This window comes from Amblyraja radiata, chromosome 6 (assembly GCF_010909765.2).
Source record: "Amblyraja radiata isolate CabotCenter1 chromosome 6, sAmbRad1.1.pri, whole genome shotgun sequence".
NCBI lineage: Eukaryota > Metazoa > Chordata > Chondrichthyes > Rajiformes > Rajidae > Amblyraja > Amblyraja radiata.
Window position 1 is genome coordinate 8,877,408 of NC_045961.1, and position 24,704 is coordinate 8,902,111.

Consider the following 24,704-nt stretch of genomic DNA (forward strand, 5'->3'; position numbering starts at 1 on the left):
AAGAGGATAAATGTCTAAAATATCCTGATTTTAAATTGTCTGACAATAATCTTAGTGTCTGTAATAAGATAAAATATCTAGGGCATATTATTACAGAACAAATGACAGATGATGAGGATATTTATAGGTGAATATTCTCTTGTGAAATTTGGTGCATGTGCAGATGTGGTGAAGATGTCGCTATTTAGAACATACTGCACACCACTCTACACTGCACACCTGTGGTCGAACTATTTAAAGACAAGTATGCAGAGATTAAAGGTGGCATATAACGATGCCATGAGAACACTGCTAAGGCAACCTAGATGGTGTAGTGCCAGTAATATGTTTGTGGCTGCAGGAGTCAGTACTTTAGAAGCTATCCTAAGACACCACATGTATAAATTCATTTGCAGGATAAATGACTCTAAAAATGTGCTTATTGTGGCCTTGTCAAACAGAAGGGTTAGCACTACACGCTAGAAATCTCAGCTGTGGAGACACCGGTATCGGTGTCTCGTTGTAGGACATTGATCATCTTTTAATCTGGATTTTTAACTTATGTATTGTGTTTTAAAAAATATATAAATTATGATGTTTTTATGTGATATACCATGATTTTATATGTATTTATGATATTTAATATGCAATGCATTTTTAATGTAATGTTGACCCTTGTCTGGACCTTGAGTCCGAAATAAAGTTTATTATTATTATTAATAAAGTTTGAATCTGAATCTGAGTATCTTTGATCTGAACTATGTCCAGTGCAGTTTTCCCTCGACGAGAGACTACACATCCCAGTAGGCGCCGCGCTCAACGGGTTCCTCCCGCCCATTGACGGCGTTGCCCGGGCAACCGGAGCAGCGGCTGCGCACGATGCCCGCCGGGAGTTGTAGTCCGCTGTCCCTCGCGCTCTGAGCGCCCGCGCAACGCGCCGCGGCCGGCATGAAAACTACAAAGATGGCGCCGGGCCGTGGCGCAGGCGCGGTGTGCAGCGGCGGCGGTTCCCCTCACACACACACACACACCACGCGAACGAGATGAAGAGGCGGCTCTGTCGACGTTGAGGCGCCGACCGACCGACCGACCGCAGATCCGAGCGGAGATGGGGGACGGCGGGCAGGATATCAACGCCAACCCACTGAAAGGCGACGTCCACGATGGCGACCAGGAGCTGGAGCGGGCGCTCGACCGGTGGCTGCTGTGGGATCAGGTCCGTCCCAGCCCGCTGGCACTCGGTTACCTCAGACCCAGACCCTTCTTCCCCTCTCCCCTCCCCCTCCCAATCCCCCTCTCCCTCCCCCTCTCTATCTCCCCCTCCCTCTCCCCCTCCTCTCTCTCTCCCCCCCTCTCTCTCCCCCTCCCCCACTCTCCCCCTCTCTCCCTCTCCCTCTCCCTCCCCCTCCCCCTCCCTCTCTCCCTCCCCCTCCCCCTCCCTCCCCCCCCCCCTCCCCCTCTCCCTCCCCCTCTCTCTCTCCCCCCACTCTCTCTCCCCCACTCTCTCTATCTCCTCTCCCTTCCCCCTCTCTCTTTCCCCCTCTCCCTCTCCCTCCCCCTCTCTCTCTCCCCCCACTCTCTCTCCCCCACTCTCTCTATCTCCTCTCCCCCTCCCCTCCCTCTCCCTCTCTATCTCCCCCTCTCTCTCCCCCTCCCCCTCTCTCTCCCCCCCACTCTCTCTCTCTCCCCCTCTCTCTCCCCCCTCCCTCTCTCTCTCCCCCCCACTCTCTCTCTCTCCCCCTCTCTCTCTCCCCTCCCCCTCTCCCCCTCCCCCTCCCTCTCTCCCTCCCCCTCTCTCTCCCTCTCCCCCCCTCTCTCCCTCTCCCCCTCCCTCTCTCCCTCCCTCTCCCCCTCCCCCTCTCCCTCCCCCTCTCTCTCTCTCTCTCTCCCCCTCCCTCCCTCTCCCTCTCCCCCCCTCTCTCCCTCTTCCCCTCCCCACACTCTCTCTCTCCCCCACTCTCTCTCTCCCCCTCCCCCTCCCCCTCATGGCGTATCATCCCCAATCAGTACCCCGTTCCTGCCTTCTACCCATATCCCATGACTCCGCTATCTTTAAGAGCCCTATCTAGCTCTCTCTTGAAAGCATCCAGAGAACCTGCCTCCGAGGCAGAGAATTCCTCAGACTCAACTCTCTGGGTGAAAAAGTGTTTCCTCGTCTCCGTTCTAAATGGCTTGCCCCCAATTCCTAAACTGTGGCCCCTGGTTCTGAACTCCTCCAATATCGGGAACATGTTTCCTGCCTCTAGCGTGTCCAAACACTTAATAATCTTATATGTTTCAATAAGATAACCTCTCATCCTTCTAAACTCCAGAGTGTACAAGCCCAGCCGCTCCATTCTCTCAGCATATGACAGTCCTGCCATCCCGGGAATTAACTTTGTAAATATGGGGCGAAGGCAGGAACGGGGTACTGATTGGGGATGATCAGCCATGATCACATTGAATGGCGGTGCTGGCTCGAAGGGCCAAATGGCCTACTCCTGTACCTATTGTCTATTGTCATAAGTCTGAAGAAGGGTCTCGACCCAAAACGTCACCCATTCCTTCTCCCCAGAGCTGTCCCCTGTCCTGCTGAGTTACTCCTGCCTTCTGTGTCTGTTTTCAAATACGGTGAGGTACAAGCACAATGAAAATCGTGCTTGCAGCAGCATCACCAGCACATAGGAGGCACAAAAAAACTGCCGGGGAAAGTTATAGAAGCCCATACAATTACGACTTTCAAAAGACATTTGGTCAGATTTATGTTTCAGAAGGAACTGCAGATGCTGGAAAAATCGAAGGTAGATAAAAATGCTAGAGAAACTCAGCGGGTGACGGAGCATCTATGGAGCAAAGGAATAGGTGACGATTCAGGTCGAGACCCTTCTTCAGACTGATTTATGGATAGGTTCAATTTAGAGGGATATCAACCAAATGCAGGCAAAAGGGAAATGCCCAGAATGCCAACTTGGATGGCATGGATAAGGTGGGCTGTAATGCCTGTTTTCGTGCTGTACAGCTTAATGATTCTAAAACATAAATTGTACAAGACAATGAAAAGATAAGGACAGAAGAAAAGCAAGTAATTGATCCGATTCCTTGAATCCTGCATCTATTTCATGACATGCCCATGATGGACTGGGCTGAGTCTGCCACTCTCCCAATCCTCAACAGCTCCTGTGTATTGCAATTGTCATACTTGGTTAAGATGCATCTGTAGCGTAAGGGTTAAACAGACAATTTCAGCTAAAATGTGGAATGGAGTTACCAGCTAAATTAGCCATACATTCCATAGCCCCTTGAAAACAAGATTCAGGCGTGTTATCTCCTAGAATTGACCTCGCACCTGTGTTCATGCTTGGGAGCATAGCCTTTCTCAGGCCATCCTATAGGGAAAGTGTAGCGGTGATGGGGAAGAGACGAACTTTATTTCGCCTTCCATCACAGTGAGGAATGTGTAGGAGTCACTGTGCTGGATATTCATGTTAAAATGTGTTTTGGATGATGTGTTGCTTTTATTTGTATGACTGACTTGGCAAATGAAATTTCTCGTATATGTTGCAAAACATACTTGGCAAATAAAGTACTATTCTGATTCTGATGAACAAAACGGAACGGCTATAGTTGGGTAGACCACCCGCTCCATCCGCCGCGAGTAGCGCAGAAACGTTGCAGGCGGTGGGGCTGGGGGTAAAGATTGGCTCGGGAAGGGGCAGTGGTGCGGTCTGCTCGGATAACAAATCCCATAACGGATGATGTTGGGCGCCCTTTGGGAGAGAGCCCCAGCCTTGGACCGTGCCGCAAACGGTGGCTGGTGATGGAGAACAGAAACATCCTACAGCGTGCTCGACTGTGCGAGTGTGTACGGGGATACGTGAGTGTGTAGAAACATCCTGCGGCATGCTCTGCTGTGTAGTCTGGGTTTGCAAGTGCGTATCGGGATGTTCGGGGATACGTGAGTGTATGTGCCTTCTTCAGTAATGTGATAAATTACTTAGCGAATCAAACTCTGTTGTCTGAATCCGGCAATTTATCGAACACAACATCTTGTCAGGATACTTTCTACTGTGCATCTGTAGCAGTTTGTTAGCGTATTCAGTGACATGGGGGTGGTGCCGATGGAATGGGTCATAAGGTCATTGGGCCATAGAATGTAGCTATCTCCGCCTTAAATATATCCATTGACTTGGCCTCCACAGCCTTCCTTGTCAAAGAATTCCACAGTTTCACCACCCTCTGACTAAAGACATTCCTCTTCATTTCCTTCCTAAAGGCATGTCCTTTAATTCTGAGGTTGTGACCTCTGGTCCTAGACTCTCCCATTAGTGAAAACATCCTCTCCACATCCACTCTATCCAAGCCTTTCACTATTCTATATGTTTCCAAGAGGTCCCCCTTCATTCTTCTAAACTCCAGTGAGTACGGGCCCCAGTGCGGACAAACCCACTCATTCCTGGGATCGTTCTTGTGAACCTCCTCTGGACTCTATCCAGAACCAGTACATCCTTCCTCGGGTATGGTGCCCAAAATTGCACACAATTTTACAGATGCGGCCTTACCAGCGCCTCCGAGCCTCAGCATTACATCCCTGTTTTTGTATACAAGCTCCCTTGAAATAAATGCTAGCATTGAGTTTGCTTTCTTTACTTCCGATTCGACTTGCAGATTAACTTTTTGGGAATCCTGCACCAGCACTCCCAAGTCCCTTTGCACCTCCGATTTCTGGATTCTCTCCCCATTTAGAAAATAGTCTACGCCTTTATTCCTCTATCAATTGGGGAATTGGTGATGGTCCTGAAAGGTGGAGGGGCAGGGGAAATGGGTAATCATTGACGTGCTTGTGGGGATGTAACAGACAAGTTGTTGCTCAGATAGGAGTGGGTTTATAGGTGAACTATTATTCATATTAAGGCTGAATTATTTTAAGAAACGGGTAAGGATTTTCCAGAGGGAAATGGAAATATGCAGCTCTCCAGAAAGATTTGGGTGTTGTGACAATTAGATCTTTTAGTAATTATGCTAGAAAGTGAATTGATAATCGTGTCAAGGGATTATAGAGAAAACGGAGCAGGAAATTAAATGTCTAATTCAACAGCTTTTCCTGTAATTGTCCTGGTTTTGTTCCAAAGTAAAGGAACAGTGGTATTTGGAAAGGCCTCTTGAAGAAGTGATTGTTCTGCATTTCTGGGTAACCATGCCTCTTGACAGAATCAGAAGGCAGTGGCCAAGATTGGTTTATGTTTATTATTGCCACGTGTACTGAGGTACAGTGAAATGCTTTGTTTTACATGCTATCAATTCAGATAATAGTCGACATAAATACAATCAAGTCAAACTCGAGTACAATAGGTGGGTGGGGGGAGAGATACAGAGTACAGAATATAGTTCTCAGCATGTGTAGGAAAGATCTGCAGATGCTAGTTTAAATCAGTCTGAAGAAGGGTCTCGACCTGAATCGTCACCCATTCCTTCTCTCTAGAGATCTACCTGTCCCGCTGAGTTACTCCAGCATTTTGTGTCATAGTTGTCAGCATTGTCACGCATCAGTGGGACATTTTAGTTTGATCAGTGGTAAAGACTATAAATAACCAACCTGTTTAAAGTATTTTGTTACATCAATTTATAAATTGATTAAAAATGCAAGTTTGTACATGTATTGAAGTCAAATGTCCATGCAATGAGAGCATATTTGATTTAAATATATTACAAAGCCTTATTATTGAATTGAGAATGTGAGATGTCACCTAAGCAGAACAATCTGTAATATGAAAATAAATCATTTGTTCTTTTAAAACAAACTTAATAACTGCAGCTGCAGGGAGTACAGCATAGGTTTATCATAGACAATAGACAATAGGTAATAGGTGCAGGAGTAGGCCATTCGGCCCTTCGAGCTAGCACCACCATTCACTGTGATCATGGATGATCATCCATAATCAGTACTCCGTTTCTGCCTTCTCCCCATATCTCTTCACTGCTATCTTTAAGAGCTGCATCTAAGGAGGCAAGAATGAGTAGGCTAGGTCTTTCTCCTGGATTTTCTGTAATTTGCTATAAGGATCTCTTTGGCATTTTTCACTCCCCCATTTCATGTGTGACTGAGTGCGATTGCCCCAATGCAAATTACAGGCAGAGTGCATCTTCATGTCGATCTATGTGATGTCTGACTGAGCCTTGGGAAGATAATATTGACCATGCTGATTTAATGTAAAATGGAGACTACATGTTTCCCCGCCTAGACAGTAGAAGAACCCAGATCAGTGGTGAAAGGCCAATAGCTAATTCACTTCACCTGCATCTTTTGAAAATAACTGTTTCTCAACTTATCCAACCTGTCTTTTTTCCTGTGCTGTCTCTTTCCTGATGTGTCACTTCATCCTTAAGAGCATCGAGTCGTACAGCACAAGACCCGGCCCTTCAGCCCACAAAGGTACACAAAAGTGCTGGAGAAACTCAGCGGGTGCAGCAGCATCAATGGAGCGAAGGAAATAGGCAATGTTTCCGGCTGAAACCCTTCTTCAGACTGATGGGGGGTGGGGGGAGGCGGGGAGAAGAAAGGAAAAAGGAGGAGGAGGAGCCTGAGGGCTGAGGGAGAGCTAGGAAGGGGGAGGAGACAGCAAGAGCTAACAGAATTGTGAGAATTCAATGTTCATGCCACCAGGATGCAGACTCCCGAAGCGGAATATGAGGTGCTGTTCCTCCAATTTCCAGTGTTGCTCACACTGGCCGTGGAGGAGGCCCAGGACAGAGAGGTCGGATACGGAATGGGAGGGGGAGTTGAAGTGCTGAAGCCACCTTCAGCCCACAATGTCTGTGCTGAACATGATGCCAAGACCCACTTTTATCTGCCTGCACATAATCCTATCACTCCATTACCAGCATATACACGTGCCTATCCTAAAGTCTCTTAAATGCCACTATCTTATCTTGGTCAACCATCACCCCTGGCAGTGCATTCCAGGTACTCGCCATCCTCTGTAAAAATAAAACTTGGCACCTTACACCATAAAGCTATGCTGTCTGATACTTGATTTTTGAATTCTGAGAAAAGGTCTGCCATTCTAACCTATCTATGCCCCTCATAATTTTATATACTTCTATTATGTCTCCCTGTAGCCTCTGGCATTTCAGAGAAAACAATCCAAGTCTGTCCAACCTCTCCCTGTAGCAGCTTCTTCTTGCGTATGGCGTGCACAGCCTAAAGTTGTAGGTCAACTTGTTCTATTTGATCTTTGTCCCTGCAGCTAATGCCCTCTAATCCGGTCATTATTCTGGTAAAATTCCTTCTATTTATTCCTTCTCTCCTGAGATGCAGCCTGTCCTGTTGAGTTACTCCAACATTTTGTGTCTGCCTGGTTTAAACCAACATCTGTCGTTCCTTCATTGTTCTGGTAAACCTCCTCTGCACCCTTTCCAAAGCATGCACATCCAGGCACGGAAATCGTTATCAAAACATGGGGGTTATCAAAACATGGGGGGGACACAAATTCTTGGCGGCTGCACACACACACGCGCGCACGCACACGTGAGGCTTCGGCAGTAGGCCCTGTGGACGGTAACATCGGAAGCTGACCTGGTTGGTGACTGACTCCGAACGCCAGCAACAGCACCTTTGTCCGCCCCGAATCGTGGGGCTTGAATCGGCCCGTTCACGGGGCCTTTCATCAGCCGGCCGGGACTTCAACATTGGGAGCCTCGATCGCCTCGATGCAGCAGTTTGATTTTAAGCCGCACCGGGCGCTGAAAGGTCCCGCGAACGGGCCGATTCAGCCCTTAGAAAGCGTCTTATAAAGTCTGGATTACAAAACATGGGGGGAGAATTGTCCCCCACCTCTCAAAGCATGGGGGGGGGGGGGAGCGTTCCCCCCCGTCCCACCCAGGATTTCTGCCCATGGCACATCCTTCCTATAATGGGGCGATCAGAACTGCACTCAATACTCCAAATGCAGCTTAATTTGAGTCCTATAAAGCTGCATCATGATATCCTGACTGAAAGCAAGCTTACTATAGACCTCTTTTACCACTATCTACTTGTGTTGCTTCTTTCTGAGAGTTATCGGCTTGGTCCCCAAGATCCATTTGTCACCTTTGCTTGCATTCTTGCCATCTTGAATTGTTCTGATCTACGTTCCCCAGTGAGTTTGTCTTGGCCCTGTCCATTCAAGAGCAACAATGAACGTAAAATAAAGTGCGTTCCGTGTGACCCACCTCAGCTGAAACAAATTGGAGGGTATTGTGGATGAGTGAAATTCCAATTGTAATAGGTTTTGGAAACTAATCTTGGGACAGCTTTTAAAGAATGAGTTGTATCAGTTTTATTACAGCAAAGGTTTGTATATTGGGGGAGTTGTTTAATTACAAATGTCCATTTCTCTTTGGGGTAACATTATTTTAAAGACTCATGACCTTTGTTACTCTATGGTATCAATCACATAATCTCATGAGACACGTAAAAATGCAGAAAAGAATAGGCCTATTTAACCGTCTGTAACCAGCTGAAGATGATTATGAAAGGTACACAAAATTGCTGGGGAAACTCAGCGGGTGCAGCAGCATCTATGGAGCGAAGGAAATTGATTATGAAATTGATGCACTTATTACAGGCTCATGCAGTCTTCTTGCATATGGGTGCACAGCCTAAATTTGTAGGTCAACTTGTTCTATTTGATTTTGTTTATGCACGTTGGATTGATTGCATTAATTAAAACAGGGTGACAATAGACAATAAGTGCAGGACTAGGCCATTTAATGTGATCATGGCTGATCATCCCCAATCAGTACCCCGTTCCTGCCTTCTCCCCATATTCCCTGACTCCGCTATCTTTAAGAGCCCTATCTAGCTCTCTTGAAAGTATCCAGAGAACCGGCCTCCATCGCCCTCTGAGGCAGAGAATTCCACAGACTCACAACTCTCTGTGTGGAAAAAGTGTTTCCTCGTCTCCGTTCTAAATGGCTTACCCCTTATTCTTAAACTGTGGCCCCTGGTTCTGGACTCTCCCAACATTGTGAACATGTTTCCTGCCTCTAGCATGTCCAAACCCTTAATAATCATATGTTTCAATAAGATGCCCTCTCATCCTTCTAAACTCCAGAGTAAGGCGGACAGGAAAGAATCCAGGGTGGACCACGTGAAGGTTGCAATCTCCCACCTCGGCTCATGCAGTGAGTGCTGATTTGTTGCAAGGGTTCACACTGAAGTGCGTTGCATTTCTGAACAAGTCTGATCTCTCTGAAAACTATAAACAGGTGATGTTGGCTGATTAGAAGCTTCTGATCTCAGAGAGTCTGTCCAAAATAATGAATCCATAAAATGTCCCAGTCACGTGCAGGGGGATGTATAACTACAGGTGGATGAGGTGCATTGAGGGGCGTGATTCTTACCAGCAACTCAACTCTGTAATAAAAAATAAATTAAAAAAAGGTTCAGTGAACCAGCTGGTGTTTTTCTATCCTGTCCGCCTTCCTCATATATTCTTGAAGTTCTAATAACTATCTCACCCAATGCAGGCAGCAATGTGCCTTAGTGTGGCAGCACCTGGTGGTAGGCCACGGGCAGAGTGAACCCTCGGCTCTGGAGGGAGGAGTTGGGTGTCTCGGTGTGGGAGGCGCAGGTCACGGGGTTGACCCATACGGGTATTTAAGGTCGGGCAACGCCCGTGCCCATTTGAGGAGTAGGGAGCTGTATCTACCGGTTAAAACATGTCTCGAGCACACAACTTGTGTCTGCTTAGTTTTTGACTGGACTCCTGCAAGCCCACGCTATATTAGAGTCATACAGCACGGAAACAGGCCCTTCGGCCCAACTTGCCAAGTCGACCAAGATTCTCCATCTACATTAATCCCACCTGCCTGCGTTTGCCCCCTATCCTTTTAAACCTTTCCTATCCATGTACCTGTCCAAATGCCTTTTAAATATTGTTATGTTTAAGGAAGAATCGAAGGTAGACAAAAATGCTGGAGAAACGCAGTGGGTGAGGCAACATGTATGGAGCGAAGGAATAAGCAATGCTTCGGGTCGAGACCCTTCTTCAGACTGGAATTAACCTTGTGAACGTTTCAGGTTGAGACCCAGCTTCTCTCCATAGATGCTGTCTCACCCGCTAAGTTTATCCAGCACTTTTGTCTACCTTTAAATATTGTTATGGTATCTGCCTCCTCGGACAGCTCATGTACCCATCACCCTCTGTGAAAAAGTTGCACTTTGGGTTCCTATTAAATCTTACCATGTTTCCTCTCTCATCTTAAACCTCACCTTAAACTCTCACCTTAAACCTATTCCCCAACTGTGCATTTACTCTATCTATTCCCCTCATGATCTGATACAGAGAAATAAACCATAAATCTCTAGGGTGTACCCTGTTAGCTGATGACTGTGGTGAGATGGTTTTATTGATGTTGTTAGCAAGAGTAAAATCATCTTCAGGCTTCCGCACAGCCTTTTCTACGGGAGAGCTTCACGTGCGTGATAAGTAACTGGGTTCATCGTCTAGTCAAGGATTTGGATTTCTGTGGAATCAAATTGCCAGCGTTTCCAGGAAGAGGGAGAGAAAAATCAACTCTCAGTGAAAGTCACCAGAACCGTAACCTTGCGGGAATGGAAAGAAGATTTAAAAGAGAAACATTTAAGCAAAAAGTAGATTTTGGAAGGAATGGTGGATTCCTGCGTGAGAAATAAGTGCTTCAAGAATGTGGAATGGAGATAATTAATTCTGATACCTTTTATTTGTTTTTTTTATGTGGAATCTCATCAGTCTGTACATGGGAATGCTGTTGCCTGATCATTCTTCAGCCTTTGAACTAAAGTTGATGAATGCGCAGATTGCCTTTTCTATTTTTTCTATTCGTTGTCTGCCTCCACCACTGATCTGAGTGCTATTGTGGTGATGATCAAAGCCAGCACGCCCGAGCAGTGAAGGGGAAAGTAAGAACTTGTCCAGTCACAGTACCCTATCACGCAAGAGGATTAATGGCATTACGATCAGTCCTTATGATTTCTTTAATGAGAAAATGGACTCTGGCAAAACACGATGCAAGATTTATCCGGGAGAGACAAGGAACTGCAGATGCTGGAATCTTGAGCAAAGCACAAAAAATGCTGGAGGACTCGGTGGATCAGGCAGCATACGTGGAGGAAATGGGACAGGCAACGTTTTAGGGCCAGAACCCTTCTCCAGTCTGGCGTCAGCAAGGTGTAAACTATTCATTTAACCTTAAAAACTTTACATCTTGAAATAGTGACAATATTAGCTGAGCTTGTTAAATCATTCAAATACTTGATACTCAGTGTTACTTTTTAAAGAAGGTTTCGTGTTGCCTGATATTTTGTGGGGTTGGAGAAGTCCTTTCTTTATTTCGGAGTCTTGAGCCAGTTTGGGTGAAGCACAATGTGAAAGCAGGTCCACTTGAGCAACTGGTGCGTTTGAAAGAGCATTGACTTTTAGCACAAAATGGGAGAGGTGATTGAAGCCAGAGGATACAAAGGAGATTTGATAGTCATAGAAAGTGGAAACAGGCCCGTTACCCAATTTGCCTGCACCGGCCAACATGTCCCAGCTACACTAGTCCCACTTGCCAACATTTGGTCCATATCCAGCCAAACCTGTCCAAGGTTTTAAGGCACAGGGAAAGTAGATCAAAATAAATTGTTAAAGGCTCCGGAATGAGGAGACACAGATATAAGGTAAAATTATAACACAAGTTAGTTAAGGCAGAAAACAGGTCAAACGTTTTTGCACGTGGGTTGTAAGGCTGTGAATGTAGAATATAAAAAATAACGATGAACTCATTGATATGTTTCTTGGTTGGATGGTTGAAAGAAAATAGAATAAGGTGCTACAGGAACAAAATGAGCGTGTGAGACCAAGGGAGGTTAAACATCAGTGTGGATTGTGGCTCCAATAGTCTGTAACCCCCATTGTCAGAGTGAGGCCAAACGCGAATTGGAGGAGCAGCACCTCATATTTCGCTTGGGCGGCTTACACCTCAGCAGTATGAATATTGAGTAGGAAAGAACTGCAGATGCTGGTTTAAATCAAAGGTAGACGCAAAATGCTGGAGTAACTCAGCGGGACAGGGAGCATCTCTGGAGAGAAGGAATGGGTGACGTTTCGGGTCGAGACCATTCTTCAGACTGAGACCCTTCTCTCCAGAGATGCTGTCTGACCCGCTGGGTTACTTCATCTTTTTGGGTCTTATCTTCAGCCTGTATGGGTCTGTTATCATTGACCATCAAGGCACATGATGGTTGCAATGACTCGTAGGAAGGGAACTTTGCAGGATTCATTTATGTCAACATTAAGGGGGATAGAAACATAGAATAGGTGCAGGAGTAGGCCATTCGGCCCTTCGAGCCTGCACCGCCATTCAATATGATCATGGCTGATCATCCAACTCAGTATCCTGTACCTGCCTTCTCTCCATACCCCCTGATCCCTTTAGCCACAAGGGCCACATCTAACTCCCTCTTAAATATAGCCAATGAACTGGCCTCAACTACCTTCTGTGGCAGAGAATTCCAGAGATTCACCACTCTCTGTGTGAATACTGTTCATTCCTGCAATTTCCCCCATGAAAGAATAGCTTGCTATAATTTGCAGCTTCAATTGTGGGAGTAGATTAATTGTTTAGCTCTATTATTGAGCTTCCATTAGCACTGGGAACTCAAAATGCCGTGTCGTCATTTGACAATGGAGGAATTTACAGGCAACACAGAACCATCTGGCTGCACATTGTTCAATATGCAATCGATGTCTGGGAATTTTAATCTAATGCTCATCAGTCAGTTAATTGAATACCATCTGACTCGTTACACTGTGGAAATCCAGAGTTGAAGAAACTTTAAAAATCCCTGGAAGAAAAACAATGTTTTTCAAATAAAAGCAGATCTGAAGAAGATTTTAATTTTGATCTATTTATATTTTCTTCCTCGTTGCGCATTGACTGACTCTGAGGCCGTTGTCTGCCTGGTCAAATATACTGTGGACAGTTCAGTGCAGTCAAGCCAAGTCACATTTATTTATATAGCATATTTAAAAAACAACTCTCGTTGGCCAAAGTGCTTTACATTTGTTATAAGAATAGTATAAACAAACAAACTACATACATATATACATATAGCCCTCGCGCAGAGGACGTCAAGAAAGGCTTGGGAGTACAGGTAAGTTTTTAGTCTAGACTTAAAGGTGTTGATGGAGAGGGCAGACCTGATGGGAAGAGGGATGCTGTTCCACAGTCTAGGAGCTGCAACCGCAAAGGTGCGGTTGCAGCTCATCTTTGCACTTCAGTCACAAGAACCATTGCCTTTTAAAGCCAATGTTATTCAAGATCATTGTCTGTGTGGTTACTGTGCATTGGCATAAATCCATCTATTGTCGCAGAAATTAAATTTATTTTTAAAACAAAAGGGTACTAAAGAATTAGTTTGCTGGTTCTTTAATTATTAATGCTTACCCCAGTTTGAAATTATTCCAGCGATTTTGTTTATATCTTCATCCATGAATTGGCTGTCTTTCAGTCAAGAATCAAGAGTGTTTTATTGTCCTATGTCCCAGATAGAACGATGACATTTTTACTTGCATCTGCACAACAGAATATGTAAATAAGGAATGGGTGATGTTTCGTGTCGAGACCCTTCTTCAGACTGACTTTACATATTTCTTGTTTACATATTTACATTGCCATTGCACTTTCAAGCACAGGGCAGGCTCAAGCCAAACAGCTCATTGCATTTTCACTTCATTTCCATTGCCATTGCAGTTTCAAGCACAGGGCAGGCCAAACAACTCATTTCATTTTCATTGGCTAACAAATCATTTATTCAAGTACATTGCATACTCAGTGTTCTGTAGTTTCCCAGCTCAGACAGAAAGTCGTGACCTCTCCCTCGCCATCTTGCAGACAGACTGAGCCACGCCCACACTTCCGGGTTTTATAGTCGTTGTCCCTCCCACCGGAAGGGGCGTGGCCTTCACGGCGGTGATTGACAGGAGAGAGAATCTCAAGATTTTTTTAACACTAATAAGTCTTATTTTTCATCGATGGGAAAAATCCTCAGGACCTGCGCAGCGGAGGAGGACTCTGAGTAAGATGGCTAAAAAATCACAGCCATATGTGGTAGCGTATTTTCTAAAATCAAAGCACAGTGCAAACAGGGTCAAGATGAGACTTTTAATTATATAGATATGTGTGTGTGTGTGTGTATATATATACATTATATTATTGTGTGTGTGTGTATATATATATATATATATTGTATATATATATATGTGTGTGTGTGTGTGTGTGTGATTTAGGAAGAACTGCAGATGCTGGTTTAAACTGAAGATAGACACTAAAAGCTGGAGTAACTCAGTGGGACAGACAGCATGTCTAAAGAGAAGGAATAGGTGATGTATCCGGTATGAAGAAAGGTCTCGACCCAATGCATCACCTATTCCTTTTCTACAGAGATGTTATCTGACCCGTTTTTATTTTTATAAATATCACACGTATACTCGCACATGTACACACAAAAAACAAACGAAACAATAACTGCAAAAAGACTGATGCCTACCAAAACTAATCTGTAGCAAATGACTGTCCAAATTGTGCGTGAATTTCATAGTAGTGGTAAGGTAACCATCAAGAGTGTTTTATTGTCATATGTCCCAGATAGAACAATGAAATTCTTGCTGCAGCACAACAGAATATGTAAACATAGTACATAATGGGCGGAAAAAAAAAAGTTCAGTGTTTATATATACACATATAAACATACTCAATTAACAAACAATTATAGTGCAATAATAATAATGGTCTATTGTAGTTCAGAGCTTATTTGTTGTCGTGTTTAATAGCCTGATGGCTGAAGGGAAGAAGCTGTTCCTGAACCTGGACGTTACAGTTTCCAGGCTCCTGTACCTTCGTCCCATTGGCAATGGCGAAATGGGTGTGTGGCCAGGATGGTGTGGATCGCTGAAGATGTTGGCTGCCTTTTTGAGGCAGTGACTTCGATAAATCCCTTCGATAGTGGGGAGGTCAGAGCTGGTGATGGACTGGGCAGCGATCACTACGTTTTGCAGTCTTTTTCGCTCCTGGACGTTCAAGTTGCCGAACCAGGCCATGATGCAACCAGTCAGTATGCTCTCTACTGTGCACCTGTAGAAGTTCAAGTGAATCCTCTTTGACATACCAAATCTCTGTAGCCTTCTTAGGAAGCTGATGTGCTTTCTTTATAATTGCATCAGTGTGCTGGGTCCAGGAAAGATCTTCGAAAATATGCACGGCCGTGAAAAAGATAAACTGCCTGTCAGAATATCTTAGACAGCAGTGTTTGGCAAGCTTCTTGAAATTACTGTGCACAACTATTATTCGATCAACTCCTATTGCCTTGCAGACTCACTTTATAATGAGTCATAATGTTTGTTAAGGAAGGAACTGCAGATGGTGGTTTAAACTGAAGATAAACACCAGATGCTAGAGCTAACTTCAAATAGCACTTGCTTTCCCTCCCTCTCCATCCCCTCCCCCTTCCCAGTTCTCCCATCAGTCTCACTGTTTCTGACTACATTCTATCTCTGTCCTGCCCACTCCCCTGACATCGGTCTGAAGAAGGGTCTCGACCCGAAGCATCACCCATTCCTTCTCTCCGGAGATGCTGCCTGTCCCGCTGAGTTACTCCAGCATTTTGAGTCTACCTTAAATGTTAGAGTAACTCAGCGGGACAGGCAGCATCTCTGAAGAGAAGGAGTGGGTAACGTTTCTGGTCGAGACTAAGATACATTAACCTAAACAGTGGGCACTGTGTTCTTTTTGCATTTTGATCCTTACCTCCTTTTAGTCAGAAGAAGGATCCTAACCCTACAAGTTGCCTATTCTCCACAGAGCTGACTGAAGTGCAGGCTGTAACATATCCAGATGAAAAATTAGGTGTTGTTCCTTGAGAACTGATGTCAGGGGAGGGGGCGGGATATAGATGGAATGTAGGCGGAGACAGTAAGACTAGTGGGAGAACTGGGAAGGGGATGGAGATAGAAAGCAAGGGCTATCTGAAGTTAGGGAAGTCAATGTTCATACCGCTGGGGTGTAAACTACCTAAGCGAAATATGAGGTGCTGTTCCTCCAATTTGTGCTGGGCCTCACTCTGACAATGGAGGAGGCCCAGGACAGAAAGGTCAGATTGGGAATGGGAGGGGATGTTAAAGTGCTGAGCCACCAGGAGATCAGGTTGGTTAAGACGGACTGAGCGGAGGTGTTCAGTGAAACGATCGCCGAGCCTGCGCTTGGTCTCGCCGATGTAGAGTAGTTGACACCTGGAACGGCGGATACAGTAGATGAGGCTGGAGGAGATGCAAGTGAACCTCTGCCTAATCATCTCAATGGTGTCAGATTAGGAAAAAGGGAAGTGCAACGAGACTTGGGTGTCCTTGTACACCAATCACTGAAATTAAACATGCAGATATGGCAGGCAGTGAAGAAAGCTAATGGCATAACGAGAGGATTTGAGTATAGGATTAAAGAGGTCCTTCTGCAGTTGTACAGAGTCCTGGTGAGACCACATCTGGAGTATTGTGTGCAGTTTTGGTCTCCTAATTTGAGGGAAGACATCCTTGCTATTGAGGAAGTGCAGCGTAGGTTCACGAGGTTAATCCCCGGGATGGCTGGACTGTCATATGAGGAAAGATTGGAAAAGACTGGGCTTGTATTCACTGGAATTGAGAAGGATGAGAGGGTATATTATAGAAGCATATAAAATTATAAAAGGACTGGACAAGCTGGATGCAGGAAAAATGTTCCCAATGTTGGGGTAGTCCAGAACCAGGGGCCACAGTCTATTTAAAAACTGAGATGAGAAAAAAAAAATTCAGCCAGAGAGTTGTGAATTTGTGGAATTCTCTGCCACAGAAAGCAGTGGAGGCCATTCACTGGATGAATTTTAAAGAGTTAGATAGAGCTATGGGGGCTAGTGGAATAAGGGGTATAGGGAGAAGGCAGGCAGGGGTTACTGATTGTGGATGATTAGCCATGATCACAGAAGGCTGGCTTGAAGGGCTGAATGGCCTACTCCTGCAACTATTTTCTATATTTCTATGTTTTCTCCCTCCTTTCTTAAAATGTGGAGTTACATTGGCTACCCTCCAGTCCACAAGAATTGATCCAGAGTCGAGAGAACATTGGAAAATGATCACCAATGCATCCACGATTACTACGGCCACCTCCTTGAGTTTTCTGGGATGCAGACCATTAGGCCCTGGATTTATCTGCCTTCAGTCCCTACAGTTTACCTAACACCATTTCCTGACTAATGTGAATTCCCTTCAGTTCCTCCCTCCCACTAGATCCTCAGTCGCCTAGTATTTCTGGGAGATTGTTTGTGTCTTCCTCAATCAACCAAAGTACTTGTTTAACTCTTTCTGCAATTTCTTTGTTGTCCATTATAAATTCACCTGTCTCTGATTGTTAGAGACCTACATTTGTCTTCACTAATCTTTTCTTTTTTACATATCTAAAGAAACTTTTAGAGTCAGTTTTTATATGAGTTCAAGGAGGTTAAAGAGAGGTGGAGGGGTGACGCTGAAAAAGCTACTTTTATAACAACTAACCAGGTTCGCTTCTTAATAAACAGACACCACACAAACTGTTTGGTAGACCAGTTCAAAACTTTACTTATTATCGGCCGATGGAAGGGAGCGAGAATTCCAGCTAAGTGACCTATGTAGACACTCGACTGTCCTCCGACCACTTCTCTGAACAACAGAACTACATTGCATTAAATAGGGTTTTTTTTGTCCTCTTAGCACATTCCACAGACATTAGTCATGGTCAGAGGTAGAGATAAAAGGTTTCCACAGAATGCATCACATCAAAGGCATTTTGTTTACATGGTACAAGATATACTAAAAACATTGGCCATTTGGTTTAGGTCATTTTATCTTCAAAGAGATCACCCTAGCTCTTTCGCTGCTTCCTCTCTGTCACTTGGTCCCTCATAAACATAGGACACTTGGTTTACGGCATCTTATCTCAAAGAGATCTCTCTAGCTTCTCCTCTCTGCTTATCACTTGGGAGACAATGTTATAGGATTTATTATCTCACACACCCGCAACCTGAGACAAGCCTAATTTGAGACTAAATATAAGCTGTAAGCTAGCCCAGAAGCCAATTTAATATCTTCTTATATTTTTAACTAAAATTCGGCTTCATCAACGGCATGAAAACAAATTGGAACTAAAGTGTTTCTTGTTCAAGAGGCAGTGTATGTCAGCAAGTACAAAGAATGATGAATGACTAGGATGATGTGTTAACTGTATAAACATGTAGAAACGAGGAACTGCAGATGCTGGTTTGCAAAAAAAAAAGACAGTGCTGGTGTAACTCAGCGGGTCAACAGTGGTGGGCCTTGTTCAGGACGACAATGAACTGGTTTACAGGGAGGAGGTGAAACAACTGGTGGACTGGTGCAACACGAACAATCTGATCCTGAATGTTGACAAAACAAAGGAGGTCATCGTTGACTTCAGGAGAAACCGACACAGTCACACACCACTACACATTAATAACATCGATGTGGAGTTGGTCAGTAGCACTAAGTTCCTGGGGGTGCAGATCATGAACAGTCTGTCCTGGTCACAAAACATCGCATCACTAGTTAAGAGAGCACAGCAGCATTTGCACTTTCTGCGCCGGATGAGAAGAGCTCGCCTTCCCTCATCCCGTCCTCACCACTTTTTACAGGGGCACCATAGAGAGCATTTTGACCAGCTGCATCTCTGTCTGGTTTGGGGACTGCAAAGCCTCCGACTGGAAATCTGTGCAGAGAGTGGTGAGGACGGCTGAAAAAATCATCGGGACTTCATTTCCTTCAATCCGGGGCATTGTGTGCAAACGTTGCTTGTCCAAGGCCAACAGCATTATAAACGATCCCACACATCTCCATCATGGACTGTTCACTCTGCTGCCCTCGGGTAAAAGGTATCGCAGTATAAGGAGCAGAACGGCCAGGTTTTGCAACAGCTTCTTCCCCCGAGCCATCAGACTCTTGAATTCCATATAATGTGCCGCCACTATTATCTATTTTATCTTTTTATCTATTTTATCTTTTATCTATTTTATCCTTTTGTTATTTTATGGCGCACGGTGAGCCAGATGCAACTAAATTTCATTCAGATTTGCATTTGTTGGTGTATTTTTGAATGACAAAGTGTTTGATTGATTGATTGATTGATTGGGTCATGCAGCATCCGCAGGGAACCAGTGTAGGTGATGTTTTTGGCTGGGACCCTTCACATAAAGCTGCATTGTTTCAGTTGCAAGACCTTCACAAAATCTGGGCTTTTTAGAAATGAAGATGACTCTACCCCACATATTAATGAAATTCCCAGATCATTATTACACCAATGTGTAAAAAAAATAATCGATGAATATTCTGCTATTTCCAGTATAAAAGCCTAGATTATGTTATTGGAATTCTTTCACAACGTAATTAATCTTTGATGTAATTATTTCCCATTGCACCACCATCCGTACTTACTCCCATAATAGCTTCATGAGCCTTTTGAACCTCATCGTGTCCCAACGGCCTCGCAGTCTGCTGCCATGGCCGTGATTTTCAAATGCAATATGCCAACCCGGTCAGCATGGACAAGGTGGGCCGAAGGGCTTCCTTCCGTGCTGTAAAGCTGTATTACTCTGTGCGTGTGTCGATCAAGTCTCTGGACATTTGCACCTTGATGTTACTTGATCAGTACGGATGCTGGTATAATGGGAAATAACTGTCTCAAAGATTAATTACATAGTGGTAGTCTTCCAATAACATAATCTAGGCTTTTATACTTGAAATAGCAAAATATTCATTGATTTTAATTTACACATTGGTATGGAATAGTGATCTGGGTTGTTCATTAATATGTGGGGTGGAGTCATCTAAATTACTGCAAAGCTCAGAGAGTGTGGACTTGTAACTGAATCAAAGCAGGTTTATGCGAAGTGTCCCAGCTCAAAATGTCACCTATCCAGCTTCTCCAGAGATGCTGCATGACTTGCTGAGTTACTCCAGCACTTTGTGTTTTTTTCATAAACCAGCATCTGCACTTCCTCTTTCTGACAGTCTCCAACTAATGGTAGCCGATTTCATGCTTTTAAATGTCTGAAGAAGGGTCTCGACCCGAAACGTTGCCCATTCCTTCTCTCCAGAGATGCTGCCTGTCCCGCTGAGTTACAGCATTTTGTGTCTAGCTTTCATGCTTTTAAATGTTTGTTATAATCAGTAATATTGAAGAACAATTGAATTTGAATAAATAATATTAACATTATTGTTAGCTTAAAACCTAATACTGTTATTAAATAACCTGTAGAATAAAAAAAAAAAGTTTAGTTTACCACTTTTAATGAAGATTGGTGATCCCTTTCAAAGATTAGCCATGTTTTTGCGCTGGGGAGCCTAACACAAAATACTTGCAACACTCAGTTTGCGAAATTCATGAAGTCGTGTAATAAGAGCAGAATTAGGCCATTCGGCCCATCAAATCTACTCTGCCATTCAATCATGGCTATCTATCTCTCCCTCCTGACCCCATTCTCCTGCCTTCTCATAGCTCTGACACCCGTACTGATCAAGAATCTATCTCTGCCTTTAAAATATCCACTGACTTGGCCTCCACAGCCGTCTGTGGCAAAGAATTCCACAGAGTCACCACCCACTGACTAAATAAATTTCTTCTCATCTTCCTAAAAATACGTCTTTTAATTCTGAGGCTATGGCCTCTAGTTCTAAACTCTCCCACTAGTGGAAACAAAGTTATGGAAACCCAGATGCTACACAATATAACAGCCTAGATCTTGCAGTTGTAACAACAGAGAAAATATTGGCTATTGTCGTCATTGCGAGAAATGAAATGGAGAGCAGCTTTGACATTTTGACTTGTGTTTTACCGTATTTATGTCCCTCTTGAGTCTATAAACCTGTATAAGATAACCCTCTCTGCCTCCCTCGCTCCAGAGAAAATAGCCCCAGTTGTTCCAGTCATAGTCACAAAGTGATACAGCGTGGAAACAGGCCCAACTTGCCCACACCGGCCAACGTGTCCCAGCTACACTCCTACCTGCCTGCGTTTGGCCCAAGTCCCTCTAAACCTGTCCTACCCAGTGAGTCCCTCCAATGAATCAAGCTCTCCTATCCCGGCAACATTCTCTTGAATCTTTTATGTTCCTTCTCTAGCCAAATCACAGTTTCCCTCATGTTCCCAACTGTAGCTGCACACTATATTCCAGTGCGGTTTCACCAACGTCTTGTACACCAGTAACATGACATCCCAACTGCTGTACACGGTGCCCCATTGGTGAAGGCAGGCATTCAATTCAATTCAATTCAATTCAATTCAATTTATTGTCATTTGGACCCCTTGAGGACCAAACGAAATGCCGTTTCTGCAGCCATACATTACAAACAAATAGACCCAAGACACAACATATTTTACATAAACATCCATCACATTGCTGTGATGGAAGGCCAAAAAAACTTTTCTCTCCACTGCACTCCCCCCCCCGATGTCAGAGTCAAAGTCAAAGCCCCCGGCGGGCGATGGCGAATTGTCCCGTGGCCATTTAAGCCACGCCGGGTGATGCAAGGTCGCGCACCGGGTCTTGGTGTTAGAGCCCCCGGCGTGCGCTCGCAGAGACCCGCCGCCATTCCAAGCCGCGCGGGGCGATGATGTAGGCCCCGCTCCAGGAGCTCTTCAACCCCGCAACTCGGGCGGGAGAAGTCGCCGTTGCGGGAGCCCTGAAAAGCGGTCTCCCTCCAGGTACCCGCGGGCTCCCGGTGCCGTCCGCCAAACCCGCAGTTGCAGCCACCGAATCTCCGGGGGTCGGGTCGCAGCAGCGTCCACCACAGCTCCACCCGCTCTGGACTCGGCCAGCTCCGCGACGGTGAGGTGAGTAGTCGGCACTGGAGTCCCCGGTCTTCCTGTTGGAGGCCGCTCCTCGTTGCAGCCCCAACGACAACGGAGACCCGACAAAGAAAAGGTCGGGTCTCCCGTGCAGGGAGAGATTTAAAAGTTACCACCAACCCCCCCACACCACCCCCACCCCCCCACACACATACCCCAACAAAAATAACAAAAACTACATAAAAAACATAGACATAAAATAATAAAAACGCAGACGGACTGCAGAGGCCGCTGCAGACGAGAGTCGCGCCCTTCGCATCTTTACCACTTTTGGAAAACTATGTAATTGTGCCGCTCGCTCTTCCCGTTGAACAGCATTCTCCAGAACTCTGCCATTTATAATTTATATCAACAATCATTGTCATCAACAATTTATGTAACGCTGTGTGAGGCAGGGCGGACAGCTGGCAGCATGGTGGTGTGTGTAACAAGAAGGCAACGAATCAGTTTACAAATTCTAGCCTGAAATGATTGCCCCTTCCCCAGGCGAGTTCTCCATCACCGACAAACTCAACAAGCAAAACTCAACAAACCTGGTGATCTTTTAGCTGTATCCATGTAGCATAGACAATAGGAAAATTGTGTACTACCATTTCACACCAGTTCTTAAAGAATGATCATCTTTGGGTTGAACCAACGAGGATCTAATTCAAAGAACTGATGCGCTACAATGCTGAGGTTATATTTTGCACTCTGTATCTTCAGGGTCTGTCCCACTTGGCGATTTTTTTTTTGGCGACTGCCGGCGTCAGATCAGTGTCACCATTTTGAACATTTCTCGACCCGAAACGTCACCTATTCCTTCGCTCCATAGATGATGCCTCACATGCTGAGTTTCTCCAGCATTTTTGTGTCTACCGAAGAAACAGTGGGGAAACGTTTTGCTGCTGTCGGGCAAATCTGACCATTCATGAGGACGTAACAAGGAAGATTGGAAGATCAGGATCTCATCCTTGGCCTATGAGGTCCTTTCAAGCATCTGTTAAGAAGCATCTGGGAAGAAGCTATTCTTTCATCTAGTGGATTACGTGCTTTCAAGCTTTGTATGATAGGAGAGGATGCTTTCCGGAGGCGTCTTGGCGTAGAGGAGTCTATTGAGGGGATGTGTTGTTGCCAGCGATAGATGCTGCCCAACCTTTCCTTGTGGCCGGTCATAATGCGCAAGCCTTGTCTTAATAAGGCAACAGTTAACAGCAACTCAACAGACACTGACCTGACACCGACCACGGACAAGCACGAACTTGCTTAATCACCAAAGCATAATAAAGCAATAAAAACGACAACAATCTTAGCTTTTATCAAAGGAACAATAAATACAACTATTTCATAGTTTGAAAGCAATATTTTCTTACCTAGAAGAATCAAAGCTGGAAAAAACAGAAGGAATGAAGGTTCACTGCTCCACTGCTGTTTATGCATAGTGACCTTTGACCTGGGCGTGTGCAATCGGAATACCGAACTCGCTTATCGAAAGGTGTCTGTGGTTAGTAAGGAACTCAAGCTTGGTCTGGAATTGTCCCTGAACAACCCCGCTGGCTTTGCCATCTTGATAAATAAATGCAAACTATCAACATCCTGTGAAATCGCTGACATACTATAAACAGGGACCAACTAATCGCTTTTCTTCACTGCCCAGCCAAATAGATCTGGAAGTGTTTAGTTTTTTAGATAGACACACAAAGCTGGAGTAACTCAGCGGGACGGGCAGCATCTCTGAAGAAGGGTCTCAACTCGAAAGATCACCCATTCCTTCTCTCCAGAGATGCTGCCTGTCCCGCTGAGTTACTCCAGCTTTTTGTGTCTGTCTTCGGTTTAAACCAGCATCTGCAGTTCCTTCTTACACATGATTAGTGGTTTAGTTTAGATATACAGTGTGGAAACAGGCCCTTCAACCCACCGAGTTTGTGCCGACCAGCGATCCCGGTACACTAGCACTATCCTACACCCACTGGAGACAATTAACAATAGCCAATTAACCTCCAAAACTGTAAGTTTTTGGAGTGTCGGAGGAAACAATTCTTGCTATTGAGGGAGTGCAGCGTAGGCTTACAAGGTTAATTCCCGGGAAAGCGGGACTGTCATATGCTGAGAGAATGGAGCGGCTGGGCTTGTACACTCTGGAGTTTAGAAGAATAGGAGGGGATCTCATTGAAACATATAAGATTGTTAAGGGCTTGGACATACTAGAGGCAGGAAACGTGTTCCCGATGTTGGGGGAGTCCAGAACCAGGGGCCACAGTTTAAGAATAAGGGGTAAGCCATTTAGAACGGAGATGAGGAAACACTTTTTCTCACAGAGAGTGGTGAGTCTGTGGAATTCTCTGCCTCAGAGGGCGGTGGAGGCAGGTTCTCTGGATGCTTTCAAGAGAGAGCTAGATAGGGCTCTTAAAAATAGCGGAGTCAGGGGATATGGGGAGTAGGCAGGAACGGGGTACTGATTGGGGATGATCAGCCATGATCACATGGAATGGCAGTGTTGGCTCGAAGGGCCAAATGGCCTACTCCTGCACTTATTGTCTATTGTTTATTGAAACCGGAGAAAACCCAAGCAGTTACAGGGGGAACGCACAAACTCCGTACAGACAGCACCCATGGTCAGGATCGAACCCGGGTCTCTGGCGCTGTAGGGCATCAACTTTGCCACTGTACCGCCCATTGTAAACTGGTCCCAGGAGTAGACTTGAGGTTAAGATGGGCCTCCCATTACTGGGGAAGGAATTTACAGCTTTGTTCTCTTGTTTGCTCAGCTGCACTATTCTTGTGTGACATTTATAATCTAGCATGTTGAGGTGGCATGTTTTATTAAAGTGAACATTTATAAAGGC

General features: G+C 45.0%; 1 protein-coding gene across 1 annotated transcript in view; it reads left to right on the forward strand.

Annotated features, from left to right (window-relative positions):
• Positions 1-966: 966 nt before the first annotated feature.
• Positions 967-24,704, forward strand: part of pgm2l1 (phosphoglucomutase 2 like 1) — a 90,473-nt gene continuing 66,735 nt past the window's right edge. Inside the window, exon 1 of the mRNA XM_033022165.1 lies at positions 967-1,195. Within this exon, the coding sequence (XP_032878056.1) occupies positions 1,088-1,195 (108 nt within the window). The 5' untranslated portion in view covers positions 967-1,087. The remainder of the gene's footprint in view (positions 1,196-24,704) is intronic.